The sequence below is a fragment of the Pongo abelii genome, chromosome 21 (genome assembly GCF_028885655.2).
Source record: "Pongo abelii isolate AG06213 chromosome 21, NHGRI_mPonAbe1-v2.0_pri, whole genome shotgun sequence".
In the NCBI taxonomy this organism is placed as follows: domain Eukaryota; kingdom Metazoa; phylum Chordata; class Mammalia; order Primates; family Hominidae; genus Pongo; species Pongo abelii.
Window position 1 is genome coordinate 49,476,702 of NC_072006.2, and position 20,528 is coordinate 49,497,229.

The 20,528-nt window shown below is 40.9% G+C and overlaps 1 protein-coding gene and 1 long non-coding RNA gene across 3 annotated transcripts; both read left to right on the plus strand.

The window, feature by feature from the left end:
• Positions 1-4,938: 4,938 nt before the first annotated feature.
• Positions 4,939-8,025, plus strand: SEMG2 (semenogelin 2). Of its 2 annotated transcripts, XM_063720396.1 has the most exons (4): positions 4,939-5,035; positions 5,279-6,045; positions 6,406-6,992; positions 7,858-8,023. In XM_063720396.1, exons 1-3 carry the CDS (start codon positions 4,960-4,962, stop codon positions 6,946-6,948), a joined length of 1,386 nt encoding a protein of 461 aa, XP_063576466.1. In that variant the 5' UTR covers positions 4,939-4,959; the 3' UTR covers positions 6,949-6,992; positions 7,858-8,023.
• Positions 8,026-14,444: 6,419 nt separating this feature from the next.
• LOC129052130 (uncharacterized) lies at positions 14,445-15,832 on the plus strand. The gene is made up of 3 exons (XR_008516955.2): positions 14,445-14,634; positions 14,912-15,070; positions 15,658-15,832. It is a non-coding gene; the product is annotated as an uncharacterized LOC129052130 (long non-coding RNA).
• The last annotated feature ends 4,696 nt before the right edge of the window (positions 15,833-20,528 follow it).

Sequence of the window (20,528 nt, forward strand, 5' to 3'; positions counted from 1 at the left end):
AAGCATCAACTAAGAAACCATGGGACCTAATAAATGAAATCACCAATGTTGCTGAATACATGATTAAAAGATAACAATTGGTTGTATTTCTATACGTTGAAGATGAAAAATTCAAAATTAAAATTCAGTAAACAATTCTATTTAGAATGTCATAATAAACAAAATGCTTAGAAATATAAATTACCCATGACATGTAAGTCTTATACACTAAAGGCTACCAAACATTTCCCCAAGAAAGTAAAAACCTAAATAAATGGATGTAGATCCTTTATTTGTGAAATGGAGGACTTAATATTGTTAAGATGGCACACTACCCAAAGTGATAATGAAATCACTGCAATTCTCTCTCTCTCTTTTTTTTTTTTTTTTTTTTTGAGATGGAGTCTTGCTCTGTCGCCCAGGCTGGAGTGCAGTGGCACGATCTCAGCTCACTGCAACCTCTGCCTCCCAGGTTCAAGCGATTCTCCTGTCTCAGCCTCCTGAATAGCTGGGATTACAGGCGCACGCTGCCATACCCAGCTAAGTTTTTGTATTTTACTTCAAACAGGGTTTCACCGTGTTGCCCAAGCTGGTCTCAAACTTCTGAGCTCAGGCAATCCACCCGTCTCAGCTTCCCAAAGTGCTGGGATTACAGCCACCGTGCCCGGCCCAAATCAATGCAATTCTTATCAAAAATTTTATGGCTTTCTTGTAGAAATGGAAAAATGGGTTCTAACGTTCATCTGGAATTTCAAGGGATCCCAGATAGCCATACAATCTTGACTAAGAGGAACACAGTTGGAAGACTCACACTTCACAAATACTATCTTATAACCCATTATTTAAACTGACAACAACTTAACACTGCTTCCATAAACAAGCAAGAGAAAGAAAACTAATAAAGACTCTATACTTTAACTTCATTCCCGCCACTTTTTAACTCATAATTGCTGTGCTTTCTCTCACCCTGTGCACAGAAATGCTCTGTGTCCCATACCTGCAACCGGGAGATGAAGGAGGGGTAGCATCAGTGATACAAGTGTTTTCCTACCCCTTCAGCGCCTCTTTCAGTGATATAAAGTTAAAATCAGTTACTGTGAGTGCTCACCTGATTTTTTGGTTCTTATGAAGGTGCTCTTTCTCTGCAGATACTTGTTAAATTGGTGACCTTGCTGGGGACAGGGGTGATCATTGGAGCCTTCTACTCCACCATCTTGTTCTGCCACCTTCCTCCCTTAATTTTTGTTCTCTCTGAAAGATTTTATTTCTCCTTGATTTCTGAAGGATAGCTCTGCTGAGTGTAATGTTCTTGGCTGACAGTTTTCTCTTTTAGTAATTTGAATATATTATGCCATGTAAGGCATGTTCTCATTGATGAGAACATGGCCTGTAAGGTTTCTGCTGAGAAATTCTCTGTTAGTCAAATGGGGGTTACCTTATATATGACTTGACATTTTTCTCTTGCTGCTTTTAAAAATCTTTCTTTGTCTTTGACTTTTAGCAATGCAATTAAAATGTGCCTTGGAGAGAATCTGTTTAGGTTGAATATATTTAGGGTTCTTACAGCTTCCTGGACCTGGATTTCTCTCTCTCTCCCAAGATGCAAGAAGTTTTCTGCTATTATTTTATGCATCTGATGGAAAAGTTGCCTCTTCCAATTTTATGGAGTAGATTTCATAAGCAAAAACTTATTTTTATGAATGGGTCTTTAGGTATTAGTTCATTTGCGTTTGTTGGTTTTTGTTGTAGGTGTATGTAGCAGTATTGTTTCCATAGAGTTTCTTCACCTATAATCCACACTTGTGGCACTTGAGACTTTCTCAGCACCCTAGTTGAGAGAGTGTGCTGCTACAGTGGCATGGCTTTGCCAGTGCTGTGGTTCCAGTGCTAATTCTCAGGTCAGGGGTGTGTGCATCCACGTGGTAGGTAATTCATTTAAGGTATGACTCAATGGCATTGGGGCCAGGGTGCTCTTATCCTGGCTGGAAGCATGGGCACATGTTTGTTTAGTCAGTGTGTGTGACTACAGGCTACAGGTGGCCTGTGAAGCTGTTTCTTGGTCTCAGGACATGGAAGTACAGCTGGTCTGAAGACATGTCTGCCAGGGTCAGTCTACTGGGCTTTTTCCAAGATGTGGGTGTAAGGCTGCTTGGATGGCCTACGAGAGGAAGCGGATGAAAGAGGAAAGAGGGCTGTTTCTCAGGCACTTGACGCAGCTGCATGGCTGCGTGGCTAGGCTTTGAGCATTTCTATAAGGGGTGGCCCAAGAAGATGTTCTGTAGGCCTAGGGTGCAGGCATGGAGCTTCTTGGTTGTCCTTCAGGTGTGACCACCAGAGGCAGTCTGTGGGGCTGTTTCTCAGACCTGGGACATGACCACATAGCTGCTTGGCTGGCTTGGGTATGCCCACCAGGGGTGGCCCATGGGCTGTTTCTCAGGTTTGGGAAATGGGCTCTCAGCAGCTGGGCCAGCATGGTGTCAAGCCCAGCAGGGGAGCTTGTGAGTCTGTTTCTCAAGCTCTTATTGGGAGTATAGGGCCACTGAGCAGGCCATGGATGTGTCTGTGGAGGGAGAGGTTGTTACAGGGCTATTTCTCAGGTACTCAGTGTGGACACATAGCCACTGTGCTGCCACAGGGGTATATAAGCTGTGTCAAGCTCAGTGGCCTGTCTCCTACTTTGTGAACTTTAAAATATTCTACTATTTTTTCCTTGTTTATTTTTTATCATTTGATATTTTCCCAATCATGATAGAACATCTGAGATGTATGCAGCACTATACCACGTTTATGCTTTCCAAATTACTGATTTCTGCTTTCATCTTTATCAATAGATTTATTTTTAATTTTGAAATGCTTTTTTTTCAAATTTCATTAAATCCAATCATGATATGAGTATCATAATCACATGTTGTGCCTAGTTTGCATTTTCCTGCTTTGTTTTTGCAAATCTTGTGCACCTTTGTTTTATCTGTATCTTTTGGACACTAGATTAGTTGAAAGTTTTGTTCTTGATCCATAAGTAAGATAATATTTCAGACTCTTGTTTGTTCCGGTAATCTTGGAACAGAACAGTTCCTGGTATTTCCTTAAGGGAAGTGTAAGGAAGATTATAGTGATTAGCAGGTACAGCAATAAATTTGTGTTCAGGAAAACTTTACTCTTTTCTTTTGGGGTCCCTGCCATAAGGAAATACTTACTGCCCTTAGGGCAAACAGATAAAACTGGTAAGATCTCAGAATGGCTCATAGAGAAACCACACAGCTCACATGCTTCAAGTTTGATGGCAAGTAGCATTTTTTCCTATGGTTGGCCTTTCCCCTCTCCCCTTCCATATAGCATTGCTTACAGGAAGGTTAGGATTTTAAGAGAGAATAATTGAAAATAAGTTTTCCAGCCGTCCTTTCTCCAGAACTACCTCCACAGTGTTCTGAATGCATGCAGGATCACTGTTCAAATGTTGCTGCTTCTCCTGTTGTCTGCTCATAACAAGGACTTTTTCAGTCAAAGTAAAGAAACTGGCCGGGCGCGGTGGCTCATGCCTGTAATCCCAGCACTTTGGGAGGCCGAGGCGGGTGGATCACGAGGTCAGGAGATTGAGACCATCCTGGCTAACACGGTGAAACCCTGTCTCTACTAAAAATACAAAAAATTAGCCAGGCGTGGTGGCGGGTGCCTGTAGTCCCAGCTACTTGGGAGGCTGAGGCAGGAGAACGGCGTGAACCCGGGAGGCTGAGCTTGCAGTGAGCCGAGATGGTGCCACTGCACTCCAGCCTGGGCAACAGAGTGAGACTGTGTCTCAAAAAACAAACAAACAAAACAAACAAACAAACAAAAACCTTCCTTGGATTTTTCAAGAAGTTTTCACAATTGCCAAAAAACAAAACAACACAACACAACAAAACAAAAGCAAAAAAACCCTATGCTTCCACCCAAGGTAAAAATTTTAGCTTTAGGTCCACTCTCAATACATTATTTAATGAATTGAAAGTGGCAAATATTTCTCACAGCCTGTTGGAGGGTTCAGCAGTTTATTACAGAAGTATGAAATGCTTTTATTTAAAAAAATATATTTTGCCATTTAGATAAATATCATCAAATAATCCAATTTGGAAACCAACATTTTTACTTCTTTTTCCAACAGTTGTTCTTATCATCATAAAAACATGTTAAATTTTTCTCATCCTTTCAAAAAATCTCTGGAGCTTACCTCACCCTCCAGATACAGCCTCACCTCTCATTCCACCATGAAATCAGACTTCTTGAGATGGTTCCAGCTGGACTCCATCTTTCAACTGACAACCCAACACAAGTGTATTCATCTCTCGTTAACATTACTAGCAGTGAGTAACATTAGAAAGTTTTTGACACGTTAGTCTTTATTGTGATGAACTTCACAGATACATTTGACATTGGTATGCCTCATTTATTTGCTGAAACTTTTTTTCTTCGGCTTCCATAAAGTTTCTTTCTCTTCTGTATCATTCTATTTCTATGACTGCTCCTTCTCGAGTAAAACAGAATGTGTCTCAGGATTACTTTAAAACAAGACGAAGTACAGAGTTATACCTAAAATGTAGTATTTAAGTTACTGCATCAGAAAGGAAACTCGCATTTAGAGTATGAAGGCATTGTCAGCCACCAATTACTTTTGTAACCTGAAGCTAGTCTCCTTCCTACTCTGGACTGAATTTCTTCTGTATAATGCAAGCGATCTGACATGATGATATACAAAGACCGATAAAATTTTGCTGGGGATTCTGGAAGTAAAAAAAATTGCCTTTAACATTATGTCCCCATGCTAAGTCCCTGGGGACTTTGACATTATTCCCCACTGAGCAGGGGCGAGGAAGTTGGCATTTACTAATAAGCTATGAAAGGGCAGTGCCTTTTCACATTTCAGCTCCACCCATGGCACACCCACTCAAGGAACATATAAATGAAGAGATCCGCTCAGCTCTCAGACAAGATTTTTCAAGCAAGATGAAGTCCATCATCCTCTTTGTCCTTTCCCTGCTCCTTATCTTGGAGAAGCAAGCAGCTGTGATGGGACAAAAAGGTGAGTGGAGAGGGTAAGCCTTGGGGAAATCTGCTCAGAAAGAACGGCCTCTAAGGATATTCAGGGTGCAAACAGTAACCTGTTCAGGCACAGATTCTTCTCCTTGATGAGAATTGATTTTTCTCCACCCAACGCTGTAGGCTTTTGGAAATATCAGAAATTCGTTGGGAAAAGGTGGGAGGTAAGAGTTGCAAGAGAGCTTTGGAGATAATGAATGCATACATTTCTATTATCAATTACCAGGTGGATCAAAAGGCCAATTACCAAGTGGATCTTCCCAATTTCCACATGGACAAAAGGGCCAGCACTATTTTGGACAAAAAGACCAACAACATACTAAATCCAAAGGCAGTTTTTCTATTCAACACACATATCATGTAGACATCAATGATCACGACCAGACCCGAAAAAGTCAACAATATGATTTGAATGCCCTACATAAGACGAGAAAATCAAAACAACACCTAGGTGGAAGTCAAGAACTGCTCAATTATAAACAAGAAGGCAGAGACCATGATAAATCAAAAGGTCATTTTCATATGATAGTTATACATCATAAAGGAGGCAAAGCTCATCGTGGGACACAAAATCCTTCTCAAGATCAGGGGAATAGCCCATCTGGAAAGGGAATATCCAGTCAATATTCAAACACAGAAAAAAGGCTATGGGTTCATGGACTAAGTAAAGAACAAGCTTCAGCCTCTGGTGCACAAAAAGGTAGAACACAAGGCAGATCCCAAAGCAGTTATGTTCTCCAAACTGAAGAGCTAGTAGCTAACAAACAACGTGAGACTCAAAATTCTCATCAAAATAAAGGGCATTACCAAAATGTGGTTGAAGTGAGAGAGAAACATTCAAGTAAACTACAAACTTCACTCCGTCCTGCATATCAAGACAGACTCCAACATGGACCCAAAGACATTTTTACTACCCAAGGTGAGCTCCTAGTATATGACAAAAATCAACACCAGACAAAAAATCTCAATCAAGATCAAGAGCATGGCCGGAAAGCACATGAAATATCATACCAGTCTTCACATACAGAAGAAAGACAACTTAACCATGGAGAAAAGAGTGTACAGAAAGACATATCCAAAGGCAGAATTTCTATCCAAACTGAAGAGAAAATACATGGCAAGTCTCAAAACCAGGTAACAATTCATAGTCAAGATCAAGAGCATGGCCATAAGGAAAATAAAATGTCATACCAATCTTCAAGTACAGAAGAAAGACATCTCAACTGTGGAGAAAAGGGCATCCAGAAAAGTGTATCCAAAGGCAGTATTTCGATCCAAACTGAAGAGCAAATACATGGCAAGTCTCAAAACCAGGTAAGAATTCCTAGTCAAGCTCAAGAGTATGGCCATAAGGAAAATAAAATATCATACCAATCTTCAAGTACAGAAGAAAGACGTCTCAACAGTGGAGAAAAGAACATACAGAAAGGTGTATCCAAAGGCAGCATTTCTATCCAAACTGAAGAGAAAATACATGGCAAGTCTCAAGACCAGGTAACAATTCCTAGTCAAGATCAAGAGCATGGCCATAAGGAAAATAAAATGTCATACCAATCTTCAAGTACAGAAGAAAGACGACTCAACTATGGAGGAAAGAACGCGCAGAAAGATGTATCCCAAAGCAGTATTTCTTTCCAAACTGAAAAGCTAGTAGAAGGCAAGTCTCAAATCCAGACACCAAATCCTAATCAAGATCAATGGTCTGGCCAAAATGCAAAAGGAAAGTCTGGTCAATCTGCAGATAGAGAACAAGACCTACTCAGTCATGAACAAAAAGGCAGATACCAACAGGAATCCAGTGAGGCACGTAATATTGTAATTACAGAGCACGAAGTTGCCCGTGATGATCATTTGACACAACAATATAATGAAGACAGAAATCCAATATCTACATAGCCCTATTGCTTAGCAACCACTTGAAAAGCTGGACCAATAGCAAGGTAAGTTTGCTTTTCTTACCAAATAGGAGAGGTGCCTGTCCCAAAGTTGGGGACTCTCCAGGAACATGGTAGGACTGATAACCATTGTTCACATCAATAGAAGTGCTATATTACAAGTGGTGGGAAGATGAACACCATTTCCTGGTGAGTAGAGGACCTGGTAGTGGCAGGGAAGGATGCTTGAACTATCACTGGGTCCTAGAATTCCTAGTCTTAATTGAGTATTCTTCAATAATATTTTTATACATGCCTACCTGCTAGAGATTTTTTTGAACATGCACTGACTATATATGCATATTTATGAGTTTATGGTATACTCTTGTCAATTCCTATACTTTAGATTAGTAAACCTCAAATTCTTTCTCATATAGTATGAAATATTACAGCAGTTAATATTTTCTTTCTGCACGTACATGAATGTTCTTGCATCCCTGTTAGAGTTCATCTATGCTCCTTCAGAGACCACAAGCCCGAAGACTAGCAGTCCACTCTCTCTGAATATAGGAAAGATATGAGTAGAAAGAAGGATTCCTGTTCAGGTTGTGAAAAAGGAAGTGGAAAGGGAGGTGCAGGAGATGCTGAGATATCTCAGGTGCTAATTGGACACTTGCAATGTCAGGAGAGGAAAATTTTAACCTGGATTGGGGAAATGGTTCTTCCCTGCCCCTTAACAATAAGTAACACTGTACCTGAAGAGAGGGTAAGCAGCAGAAACAATGGTCCCAGCTGATAACTAGTGACCTGGTGTCCTAATGATCAGGGGGCTGGTGCAGTTGGCGCTAAAGGGGACAGTGGTCCCAGCTCTCCCATCCTCATCCCCACTCTCCACTATCCTCACGTATCTGGTTGTCTTTTTTCTCCCTAGGTGTCACCTGACCTCAGTGAAGTCTTTGATGTTTCTGAGATGCAGCCTCCCATGTGGTCCCAGATCCTTGGTCTATGGATGACACCACCTTCCCATGCTTCCTTGCATTAGGCTTTCTAAACCTGGAGCCCTTTCAAACTTCCAATAAAGGGATCATTTTCTGCTTTATCTGCTTTTGGCTCCAGTGATCTCTGAATTCCTAGTGGCTCAAGGGGCTGAGGGCATTTCTGATAAAAATGGTTTTGGAAGAAAAGAATGGGATATGTTTGAAGCATTAGGGAGAATAGTAATCAAAGCCACATTTCTAGATGTATTGATAGAAATCCAACACTAAAAACAAAATGCTATTACTCTGCCAGGCACACATCTACCTCCTGATGCCAACCCTAAAGTCTCTCGTGACCTCTGTAGTAATAGGACCCCAGGATCTAACAGTCCCCCAGAAAGAACAGAGAAAATGTATTGCAACAAGCCCTAGGAAAGTCCCTGATCTACTAGTGCCATGAGTATTCCCCAAGTCCACAGCAGCACATCTCTTCACTTAGCTTAAGAATTGTCCTACCCCTACAGCATACATTTAGATGCAATTACACCGAAGAGTGATATGTCAAGTCTCCACCACTTCAGCAAGAGTGAGTGGATTTAAAAATGTTACCTGTGGATGGAAAGACCAGACGACCAGGCCAGAGTCTTGGGGCAGGTGGTGTGTTAATAATAGAAATTCTACTCCTTTTATGCCCTTTCACCCTCTATTCTAAGGATGCTTCCAGGGAAAGCCAAACATCCAGGAGAAGAAGCCAACATAGAGGAATAAGAAAAATCACTAGTCTAGGAATAAGAGATCTGGATTTCATTCGAGCTCTGTTTTAAGAACTAGTATATCTTTAATTAAATCTTTTCTTTCCTGCAAGCTTAAGTCCCATATCTGCCCATGAAAAACTTTGACACAGTTAACTTCATTGTACATGCTGACTAAATATTGTAGAGCTTCCTTAAAAAGAAAGAAAGAGAGAGGGAGGGAGGCAGAGGGAGAAGAGAGAAAGAGAGAAGACAAACTGAGAGAAAGAAAGGAAAGAAAGAAAGAGAAAAGAAAAGAAAGAAAGAGATGGAAGGAAGGAAAAAGGAATGAAGGAAAAAGGAAGGAAGGAAAAGAAAGGAAGGGAAAGAAGAAAAGAAAGAAAGAAAGAAAGAAAGAAAGAAAGAAAGAAAGAAAGAAAAGAGAGAGAAAGAAGAAAGAAAGAAAGAAAGAAAGAAAGAAAGAAAGAAAGAAAGAAAGAAAGAAAGAAAGAAAGAAAAAGAAAGAAAGAAAGAAAAAGAAAGAAAGAAAGGGAAAGAAAGAAAGAATCTTCTCTATGAGGTCTCATATTGCTTGTAGGTGTGTGATAAGAGACTTGGTCATAGTGTTATGAGAATCCTGTCTCTCTTCACTGCATCCCTCCCAAGAACACAGAGGCCCTGTGATCAGCCACCTGCCTTATTTTAGCAGCCCAGCGGTTAAAGAGGAGCGGCTGTGATGGGCTTAGGGGCCTTAGCATCAGGGAAGCTAGAATTACCTGCTACGGTCTGCTGAACAGACTCTCTTCTCTATATGTGGAGAGACATACATTCAACAGTTTCCCTGACATGTTGCTGATTGTGCAGGGAAGGAAACCTAAATTAACATGCAAATAACCAAGACAGCCAGAGTCATAAATGCTGTGTGCTGTGGTACAATTAGCTTGAAATGTGGATCCCACCGCTTGCATAGTCTTGGAAAGTGGGGGTCTCTGATGCAGAGTTCCTTCACCTTAATGTGGGGATAATAATAACCATCTCATAGACGTGCTTAGAGATATTGAGTGAGATGATCTCAACCCCAGTGCTCAAAAAAAAAGTGCCAGGACAACAAATTTGGAAGTAATAATAATAAAATAATTTTTTATTATGCCTTCTTTGAAAGGGAGTTAAAATACATATAAAGAAAAGCACAGATCTTATGTATTTGCTTGAATGAGATTTGACAAACACATATATATGATTGCACAACGCCTAGATGAACATACGGAACATTCATCTTGCCTCATGCTCATTTCAAATTCAGTCCCAGTTCTTCAGGGGCAAATAATATACTGACTTCTAGAAACTCATAACTCGCCTGTTTTTAATCCTTATATAATGAATTTATGTAATAACATTACCTTTTGTGTATGGCTGTTATTCAGTGTTTTTGAGATTCATTCTGTTTTGTATGTATCAGCAGTTCATTCATTTTATTGCTGAATAGTATTCCATTGTTTGAGTCTCCACATTTGTTCTTCTACTTATCTGCTGATAAACATTTGGTGTTCCCAGTTAGGGTCATTGTGAATTAGGATATCACATAAGTTCTTGTACAAGGCACAGTAATATATATTTTTAAATATCTGTGGTAAATAACTAGGAGTAGAATTTTCTCCCAGTGTGTGGCTTGTTTTGTTTTGTTTTGTTTCTTAATGATGATGTATTTGGAAGAACTAAAGTTTTAAAGTGTGATGAAATCAAACATATTCATTATCCTTTTAATATGAATATTATTGTATCTAAGAACTTTTGCCTTCTCCAAGGCTGCAAAAATGTTCTGTCTGTGATGCCCTTCCCTAGAAGCTGCATAGGTTTAGCATCTATACTAAGGTTTATGGTCCAACTTGATTAATATTTGCATTCCACTCAAGGTGCAGATCCAGATTCCTTTTTCGCAGATGCTCATTTTTATTAATTATTAATAATGCTGCTATGGGCATTCATGTGCAAATATTTGCGTGAATACATTTTCAGTTCTCTTGGGTATAATTATGGAAGTGGAATTTTTGATTCTGGTGTGCTATAAGGTTCTAGCTATATTATTTTGCATGTGGATATCCAGTTTTCCCAGTGTGATTTGCTGAAAAGATGACTTTTTCTACTGAATAGTTTTTCTACCCTTGTTGAAGATAAGTGAATTGACAATATAATGGTTGATTTTTGGACTCTTAATTCTATTCCTTTAATATATGTGTCTATGCTTATGCTAGTACCACACTGTCTTGACACTGTAGCTTTGCAGTAAGTGTTGAAATATGGAAGTATGAGTCTTCTAAATTTGCACTCTTTTTCAAGATTGTGGTAGCTATTCCGAGTCCTATGCATTTACACATGAACTTTAGGATTAACATGTCAATTTCTACAAAAAGTCATCTGTAATTTTATAAGAATTCCATTTAGTTTTTAGATAAAATATGGAAAATTGCCTGCCTAAGAATATTGAGTCTTCAATCCACAAACATGGAATGGCTCTCTATTTTTATGTCTTGTTTAATTTCTTTCATCATGATTTGTTGTTTTCAACAAATGTACATGTCTTGCCATTATTTTCTTAAATAAATTCCCGTGTATTTCATTCTTTTCGATGCTATTGTAAATGGATTTTTTCATGATGCAATTGAGAGGTATAGGTTGATATTTTGTCCTGCACCTTGATGAGTTGTTTATTAGCTCTAATAATATTTTGGAGTTATGTGGATTCTTAAAAGTATTCTACATATGCCATCATGTCAGTATTTCATGTATGGGAAATCTAATGGTGAAAAACATGAAGTATTCATATATCTGGGAGTATCTTAATTTTTCCCTAACTTGTGAAGGATAGATTTGCCAAGATATAGAATTCTTGGTAGACCGATATTTCTTTCACCACTTTTAATATGTTCTCTCACTATCTTCTGGCTTGCATGGTTCTAATGATAAATCAGCTGTTAAGCTTATTTATTAGTCATTTTGAGTTATTTATCTCTTGCTGCTTTCAAGAATTTCTCGGCCAAGTGCGGTGGCTCATGCCTATAATCCCAGCACTTTGGGAGGCTGAGGTGGGCAGATCATGAGGTCAGGAGTTTGAGACCAGCCTGGCCAACATGGTGAAACCCCGTCTCTATTAAAGATACAAAAAATTAGCTGGGCGTGGTGGTGTGCACCTGTAATCCCAGCTACTCAAGAAGCTGGGACAGGAGAATCGCTTGAACCCAGGAGGCGGAGGTTGCAGTGAGCCAAGATTGTGCCATTGCACTCCAGCCTGAGCGACAGGGTGAGACTCTGTTTCAAAGAAAAAAGAATTTATTTTTGTCTTTGTCATTGATATTTCCATTATAAATTGTCTAGATGTGGATCTCTTAGAGTCTTTTCTTAGTGTTCATTGAGATTTTTATACAGGAGATTTGTGTTTTAAAGCAAAATCAAATGTTTTTAGCCATTATATCTTCAAATATCCGTCTGCCTCTTTCTTTCTCTCTCCTGTCTTCTGGGATTTCCATTAGGCACATGTTTTTCCATTAGATTGTATTACACAGGTCTCTTTCTTTATCATTCCTCAGAGTGTATAATCTCAATTGACCTATAATTATATTAGTTGTCCCTCTCTTCTGTCTATTCCTATCTGCTGGTAAGACCCTCTTGTGACTTTCTATATCAGCGATTTTACTTTACGACCTCATCATTCATCATGAATTTTTTTTATGATGTGAAACTGATTTTTATACTTTCTGTTCATCTTTTTGCCCATGATTTCCTTTAGTTCTTTGAGTATAATAACTGATATCTTTGTCCACTAGGCCATTGTCTGGGATTACTAAAGGATCATTTCTATTTATTGTTTCCCCTCTTTTCTGTGTACGGGCAGTATTTCATGTTTCTTTAAACATCTCATAATTTTTAAATAAAATTGTACTTTCTACATAATATAATTTGGCAGCTTTGGAAATCAGAATCTATCTTTAGCATTTGTTTGTGTGGTTTTTATTGCTGAATACTTGCTTAGTAACGTTCCTGGACTAATTTTGTAAAGTCTGTGTTATGCATCGTGTGCAGCCACTAAATTCCCCGTTTCGTTTGCTCACTAGTCAGATAATGAATGGACACCAATGATCTTAAATCCTGTAAGCCCATAAGTTGGCCTTTTGACTTTATCAACTAGTGAAGTTTTTACACAGTCATGAAGACATTAAGACATGAATTAAATGAGAAAATTTTTTCACGAATTAAACTTAAAGCCTATGGTGCACAAGGAACTAGATTTTTCATAAATCTAGAAATTATCTTGCTAATAGAGCAATATCTGGCTTTTACTTTCTGTCTGTGTGTGTTTCAATGTTAATGTAGTAAAAGTAAACACTTCAAATGCACCCTTATCTGAACATGGCTGTGAGGAGTCGGTTTCAAATGTTCTGGATACACAGTGGGAAGAGGGAAATTGGTCAGTCCTGATGCAGTCCCTGGGAAAAACAATGCCCTCCTATTACCTAAAAATTCCACAGTATAAAGTAAGAACGAGGAAGAGCCAGGACAGTTCTGCAACACCCTGAAAAAAGGAAAATCCATGGGGGCTCTGAAAAATTACACCCCAGAAGTTGTTTCACGTGGTTGCTTCCTGGAAGTGAAAGAAAACAGCTGGTGCTTCCGGGTCAAGTTGAGGCACCTCTGATCTCCAGCCCCCGGAGCCACAGCACCACCTGCTGGTGGGGCCCCGCTAGAGCTGACATAGACAGGTCCAGCCTCCAGGTGCGTCCAAGCCCTTTTTTTGCATTATGAAGCTAAGCAGCCTCTCTCTACTCACTGTGACCGTCCCCCTTTTCCTCCTCCACATGGCCCAGCCTGGAGTACTCAAAAGTGGCGGGTAGGGCGTGGCGACGCGTAGTGTGGCTGGAGTTGGGGAGCATTTCCTCTGAGGAGTCCATGCGACGACCTGGCCCTCATGCCTGGAAGTCACTTGGTGTCCCCGACTCACCCTGTGGCATTTTTCTCCAGCTGCACAGAAACCTGGATGTTGCCCAGAGTTTTCTGTTGCCTGCCCTTTCATCCTGTTACCCATGTGCTGGCAGGATAAAAGTTGCAAAGGGGTCAAATGGTGTTGCTACTACAAACGTCAGCATCAGTGTATGGAGCCCTGCTGGACTTTGGGTTGAGGTGAGGAGCCCCAGATCTGCTGCCCGTGAAACCTTCCTGCAGAAGCATTGTCTTAGAAGGAGTTGAGAACTGCCTGTTCCCCTAGAAAATCGTTGTGATCAGAGGTTTTAAACTGGGTCGGCCCATAGATCTGCCTCTGGACAATGAAGCAAGACCTCCTTGCTTAGATTATGCACCTTCCATTTCACACAATGGACTTCACCCTTCTCCTCTCTGTAAAGAGGATATTTCAGCAAGATTCACAAGATCCTCAACAGTTACCGGGTTTTTATTATTTTATTCCTGTTTTCTACAGCTTATAATAATGAAACACTTTCCTCTTCATATTTACATTGTGAGTGTTTATATAATTTCACAGTTCCTTAGGATGGCTTGCCTAGAATCCCTGATCCCAGTCCTTGATTCCTGGATAGCACATGCCAGTGTTCTTTGGAGAATACATAAGAGGATCCAGAAAATGGCGTCCTATTGCCTAAAAATCTGCTGGATAAAGTAAAAATGATGAAGAGTTCTGTAACACCCTGAAAGGAGGCAGTCCATGAGGGCTCTCAGAAGTTACACCCCAGTTGTTTCACGGTGTCTCTTCCTGGAGGTGAAAGGAAACAGATGGTGCTTCCGGGTTAAGCGGAGGCACCTCTGACCTCCAGCCCCGGGAGTCAAAACGCGGTCTGTTGATGGGGCCCCGCCAAAGCTGACGTAGACAGGTCCAGCCTCCAGGTGCCCCCACACCGTTTTCTTGCATTATGAAGCTGAGCAGCTTCTCTCTACTCTCTGTGATCATCCTCCTTTGCCTCTGCATGACTCAGCCTGGAGTCTTGAGGAGTGCAGGTAGGGCCTGGCGACCCTGGGTGTGGCTGGGGTTGGGAACGTTTCCTCTGAGGAGTCCACGGGGTGACCTGGCCTGGAAATCACACATTGGTGCCCACTCATCCTACGGCTTTTTTTTTTTTTTTTTTTTTTTTTTTTTTTTTTTTTTTTTTTTGGAGTCTCGTTCTGTCACCCAGGCTGGAGTACAGTGGCGCAATCTCGGCTCACTGCATCCTCCGCCTCCTGGATTTAAGCGATTCTCCTGCCTCAGCCTCCTGACCTATGGTGTTTTTTCCAGCTGCACGGAAACCGGGATATTGCCCAGAGTTTGATCTTGACTGCCCTTTCACTCTGTTACCTATGTGCTGGCGCGATAAGAGTTGCAAGGGGGTCAAGAAGTGTTGCTACTACAACTGTCAGCATCAGTGTATGGAGCCCTGGTGGACTTTGGATTGAGGTGAGGAGCCCCAGATCTGCTGTTCTCCTTGCTGCCCCTAACTCCTTCCCTCAGAAGCATTTGTCTTAGAGAGAGCTGAGAACTGACCATGCGTTTAGCAACCGTTGTGAGCAGGGCTTTTAAATTGGGTCGGTCCATGGATTTGCCTCTCTAAAGTGAAGGGGGGGCTCAACAGACCTCTTTGCTCAGATATGCACCTTCCACTTCACATAATGGGCATCACTATTCTCTTCTCTTCTCTATAACTCTCTATAATGTCAACATTTCAACAAGATTATCTCTAAGGTACTCAATAGTTACTGGATTTTATTATTTATTTTCAAATCCTTTTACTTACAGTTTACAATCATGAAACATTTTCCTCTTTACATTTACATCGTCAGGTAAGTTTATAATTTCACAGTTCCTTAGGATGGCTTGCCTAGAGTCCCTGATCCCCAGTGCCTGACTCTTTGGCAGCACCTGCCAGTGTTCTTGTGAGAAGAATACCTAACAGGAATCATGCCTCAGTGCCCCCGGGACACAAAACCATGTGCCCTGTACATTTTGCATCTTCCTACATCTCTGGTTTCCTGTTCTCTCCCAAGGTGGAAAGTCCTTCTTAACCAGGACTGATGAGACACAAGTGCTACAGGCTCAGACTGGGATAACTGGTCTCCATGTTGTCCATGATCGCTCAGGCCCAGGACTTCCTTTTAGCAAGAGTTAAATGCTTCTTACTATGATAACAAGACAAAGAAATAAAGCGTTGTATATTTAAAACTCCATGAAAATCAGTAAGTCTGCTGGATTGATCTCTTGCTGTCTCTCTACTCAGCCATGTTGCATAATCCCTTAAAACTGTAAAATGGACAGAGTTACTGTTTCACATTTAGTTTCATCAATTCCTGCACTTGTGTTTTTCTGATACATTTGTCTCTTTCAATATCTCCTGACACTCAGATTCTCTGTTGGTCAGATTCCAGGTGCATTTTGGAGTTAAATTCTCTGTGTTTGCATCCTATGAATGGCATGCCGATTAATCCTGTAATGGAAGAGCAAGCCACTTTTGCTTCAGTTTTTCTGGTACTACTGCTGGTGGCCTTTCCATGTGTTGAAGTAATATGATCTGCGATTGGATTTGGAACTTAGGGTTGGAAACTGAACAAGATGTACTTTAGTTCTAGGTACCTTCATTCCTAAAAATTGAGCCACCCTAAATTAGGAGAACAAAATCCTTGTGGTTCAGCCTATCTCCCTTGAGTCTTTGCTTGGGGGTTGAGCCCTAGGTCTACCTAACAATGAAGTGTAATTAGCCATGAATTTTCCAAATTTATAACTCTGTGCTTCATTCTTCCTTAACTCCCACAAAGGTTGCAGAGGTCTGGGAAAGTGATTTTCCAAAATTTTATTTATCTCTGACAAGTATCTTAACAATTTTGAAAAACTACTTTTTCCCAAGCATGTTTTAAATTGACATCTAATATTTTTATCATCATTGCATAGTTTCAAGAGATAAAAATTTAGGTATATGATAAATGTTGTCATTTAAATCAAATGGGTATCTTATTCTATGAGGTTTCTAATAGAATCTAACTACAATGTTCATTTGTTAGTAACATCTATTAGGGAAGAAAAAAAACATGTCCTTTTTCCTCATCATCTGTCTATCTTTCACATCAGAGAGGAGCTACCCTCTCTGCAAGAGCTTCGAAGAGAGAAGCTACCCTCTCTGCGAGAGCTTCAAAGACCAGCAGAGACATCCGAACACCCTGCCTGCAGAGAGGATCCACACTCTCCAGGGCCTCCTCTCTGCTGAGAGCTGAACACTCAAGGGATGATCTGCCTACAGAGAGTAACTACCCACTACGGGTCTCCTCTGAGCTCTTCTAACACTAAATAAAGCTCTTCTTCATCGTCTTCACCCTTCACTTGTCTGCATACCTTATTCTTTCTGGATGCAGAACAGGAACTCAGGCAAAGGTGCCACCAGCCACAGAGGTTTCTGGGAAGAAAATGAACAGCCCAAAGATCATGTAACACTTCTACTAATTTGGGTTTGGCTTGTTCTTGCTTTTCTAGTTTTTTGAGATGCATTGTTAGGTTATTTACTTGATATCTTTCCAGTTTTTTTGTATAGGGGCTTATTGCTATAAACTTGCCTCTTAATACTATTTTTGCCATGCTCCCTAAGTTTCGTTTTGTTGTATTTCTACTTTTGATTGTTTTGAGGAATTTTTAATTTTATTCTTAATTTCTTTTTTCATCCACTGGTCATTCAGGAGCATGTTGTTTAATTTCCATATATTTTGTATAGTTTTGAATGTCCCTGTTGTTATTGATGTCTAGTTTTATTTCCTTGTGGTCATATAAGATACTTGATATGATTTTGATTTTTTAAAATTTTTTGAGACTTCTTTTGTATTTTAGCACTTGGTCAATCCTGGAGAATGTTTCATGTGCAGATACAACAAAAGTGTATTCCATAGCTGCTGGGTGAAATGTTTTGCAAATGTCTGTTAAGTTCATTTGATCTATAGTACAGTTTAAACTTGATGCTTCTGGGTTAATTTTCCATCTTGATTATCTTTCCAATACTGAGAGTAGGGTGTTAAAGTCCTCACACATTATTGCGTTAGAGTCTATCTCTCCCTTCAGATCTAATAATGTTCACCTTATATATCTGGATGCTCCAGTGTTGGGTGCATATATATTTATAATTATTATGTTCTCTTCCTGAATTAGTCCCTTTACTATTATATAATGTTCTTATTTGTCCCTTTTTCCAGATTTTCACTTGAAGTCTATTTTGTCTGATATTAGTATAGCTACTCCTGCTTGTTTTGGTTTCTGTTTGCATGGAATATGTTTTCCATACCTTCAATTCAACCCCATATATGTCTTTACAGGTGATGTGAGTTCTCGTGGGCAGGACACAGTTGAGTTTAGGCGTTTTACCCATTCAGCCAGCCTCCATATTTTAAATGGTGAATTTAATCCATTTATATTCGGGACTGTTGTTGAAAGGTGAGGGCTTAAACCTGTTATTTTATTGATTGTTTTCTGATTGTTTTATATATCTTTTGTTCCTTACTTCCTCTCTTATTGTATGTTTTGGGCTGGGTTGTTTTCTGTGGTGACAATTCTTGATTCTTTTCTCTTTCTCCTTTGTGTATTGGCTCTGCCAGTGAGTTTTAGAGTTTCTTAAACTTTCATGATGGTGGCAGTTGTCTTTTCACGTCCAGACATGACTCTCTTGAAAACATTTTGTAAAGCCAGTCTAGTGGTGATGAATCCCCTTAGTTATTGCTTCTCTATGAAGGATTTTATTTCTCTTTCATTTCTGAAAGATAATTTTGCTGGGTATTCTTGTCCACTAGTTTTTTTTTTTCTTTCAGTAATTTGAATATATTTTTCCATTCTCTTCTGGACTATAAGGTTTCTGCTAAGAAATCCTCTGTTAGTCTGATGGGGATTTCATTATATGTGACATGATGCTTTTCTCTTGTTGTTTTAAGAATTCTTTCTTTGTCTTTGACTTTTGACAATTTGACAATAGCGTGCCTCAGAAAGGACCTGTTTGGGTTGAACCTAAATGGGGTGTTTTGAGCATCCTGGACCTGTATGTCCATCTCACTGCCAATACTTGGGAAGTTTTCAGCTATTCTTAACATGTTATTTATACATTTTCCATTCTCTTTTCTTCTGGAATGCCCACAATGTGAATACTTGTGCACTTAATTTTGAACAAATGGTGTCCCCAGAATCCTGCAGGCTTTCTTCATTTATTTTTAGTCTTTTTTCTCTTTTTGTCTGCTGATATTATTTCAAGTATCCTGTCCTCTAGTGTAAAAATTATTTCTACTGTGTTGTTAAAGTTCATAGTTGTATTTTTTTATTTTATTCATTGAATTCTTCAACTCTAGAATTTTTGTTTGGTACACAGCTGCGTGGCCAGCCTGGGAGTGTTCCTGCCAGGGCTAGCCTATGAGGCTGTTTTTCAGGCCCAGGATGTGGTCACACAGCTGCTTGGCTGACCCGGGTGTATGTTGGCTGGGGGCAACCTGAAAGACTGCTCCTCTGTCCTGGAATGCAAGCACAAGGCTGCCCAGCTGGACTTGGGGGTCTGTCTGCTGGAGGTGGCCCCACAGGGGTGCTTCTTAGGTCTAGGATGCAGGGTACACAGCTGCTTGACCCTCCTGGGGGCATGTCTGCCAGGGGTTGACCACAGGGCTGCTTCTCAAGCCTGGATTACAGGTACAAGGCTGCTTGGCTGGACTGAGTGCATGTCTGCTGGGGCTTTCTGTTTCTCAGCCCCAGGATGTGAATTAATGGCTGCTCAGCCAGCCTGGAGGCTTCCCCTGGTGGGGAAGCCTGTGGTGTTGTTTCTCAGTCCCAGGGCATGGCTGCACAGCTGCTCATGCAGCCTAGGGCATGTCTGCCAGGGGCAGCCCACAGGTCTGTATCTCAGGCCCTGATTGTGGGTGCAGGGCCACTGGGTAGGCCAGGGGCTTGTCTGAGTGGGTGGGGCACCATGGAAATGTTTCTAATCCCTAGACATGGATGTGTGCCTGCTTCTCAGGCCTTGGAATGTGTCAACTTCTCAGAGGCCTGAGCACCACCTTCACTCAGAGGAGGGTGTGCAGCAGTTTGACTGGTTCAAGGGCAGGTTTACCCTGTGAGGGACTGTCACGCCATTCCTCCAGGCAGAAGTGAGGGCAACGGGGGTTGTTTGTTCTGCAGGACCAGAGTCACAGCCAGTCCTGTATCCACACTTGATGCTGCTGGGATTATGGCATTCAGCCACTGGTGTGGACCTGGTGGAATGAAGACCAAGCCCCATTGAGGGAGAAGTGCAGTGGCTACTGGGCTCCACAGGAGGGCGCACTCCACAGGTGGCACTGGTCTCAAGATGGCACCCTGCTGCAGCATCTTGGCTGACAGTGGGTAGGTGGACTGTGAGGAGTGCACCCCTTGTGCTTTCAGTTCAAAGCAATGCACCTGCATGAATTCATAGCAGCGTTTCAAACGGCTCAGGGCTTGTGTGTGAGTACTGCAGGATTCTCCGTAGTAAGGATTTTAGGTGTTTGTGGTGGTAGTGGAGACTACTGCGGTCTTTTGCTTACCTTTTCCCCACAATAGGATGTCCTCCTAACTCCAGATAGATCGGATCCAGGTGTGGAAGACAGGGCGGCAGATGCTGGATGCATCCATGCTGCCCTCCTAGACTTCCAATCCCCACAGGTGCATCTCCACTCCCCTGCTATATTCGAATACTCTTCCTTGGACTAGTCGAGTTTGATTAGTTTATTCATTGCTTTGGTCCTTTCTTGTGGGGAGAATGAGTGCCTGTCTTCTCTAGTCAGCCATCTTGGTGACATCACTGACCTAAATTTCTTTATACTGCATATCCCATCCTGAATTATTGGAGTCATTTTTTTTAATAATTTTTATTCTTAACCTTCATACTAAAGATATG

Bases quoted from the DNA above. Each gene is read 5' to 3' on its own strand.
- SEMG2 (XM_063720396.1), top strand. From the start codon at position 4,960: ATGAAGTCCATCATCCTCTTTGTCCTTTCCCTGCTCCTTATCTTGGAG. The intron at 5,036-5,278 runs GTGAGTGGAGAG...ATCAATTACCAG, and splicing joins AGCTGTGATGGGACAAAAAG to GTGGATCAAAAGGCCAATTA. The intron at 6,046-6,405 runs GCACATGAAATA...TATGGCCATAAG, and splicing joins ATCAAGAGCATGGCCGGAAA to GAAAATAAAATATCATACCA.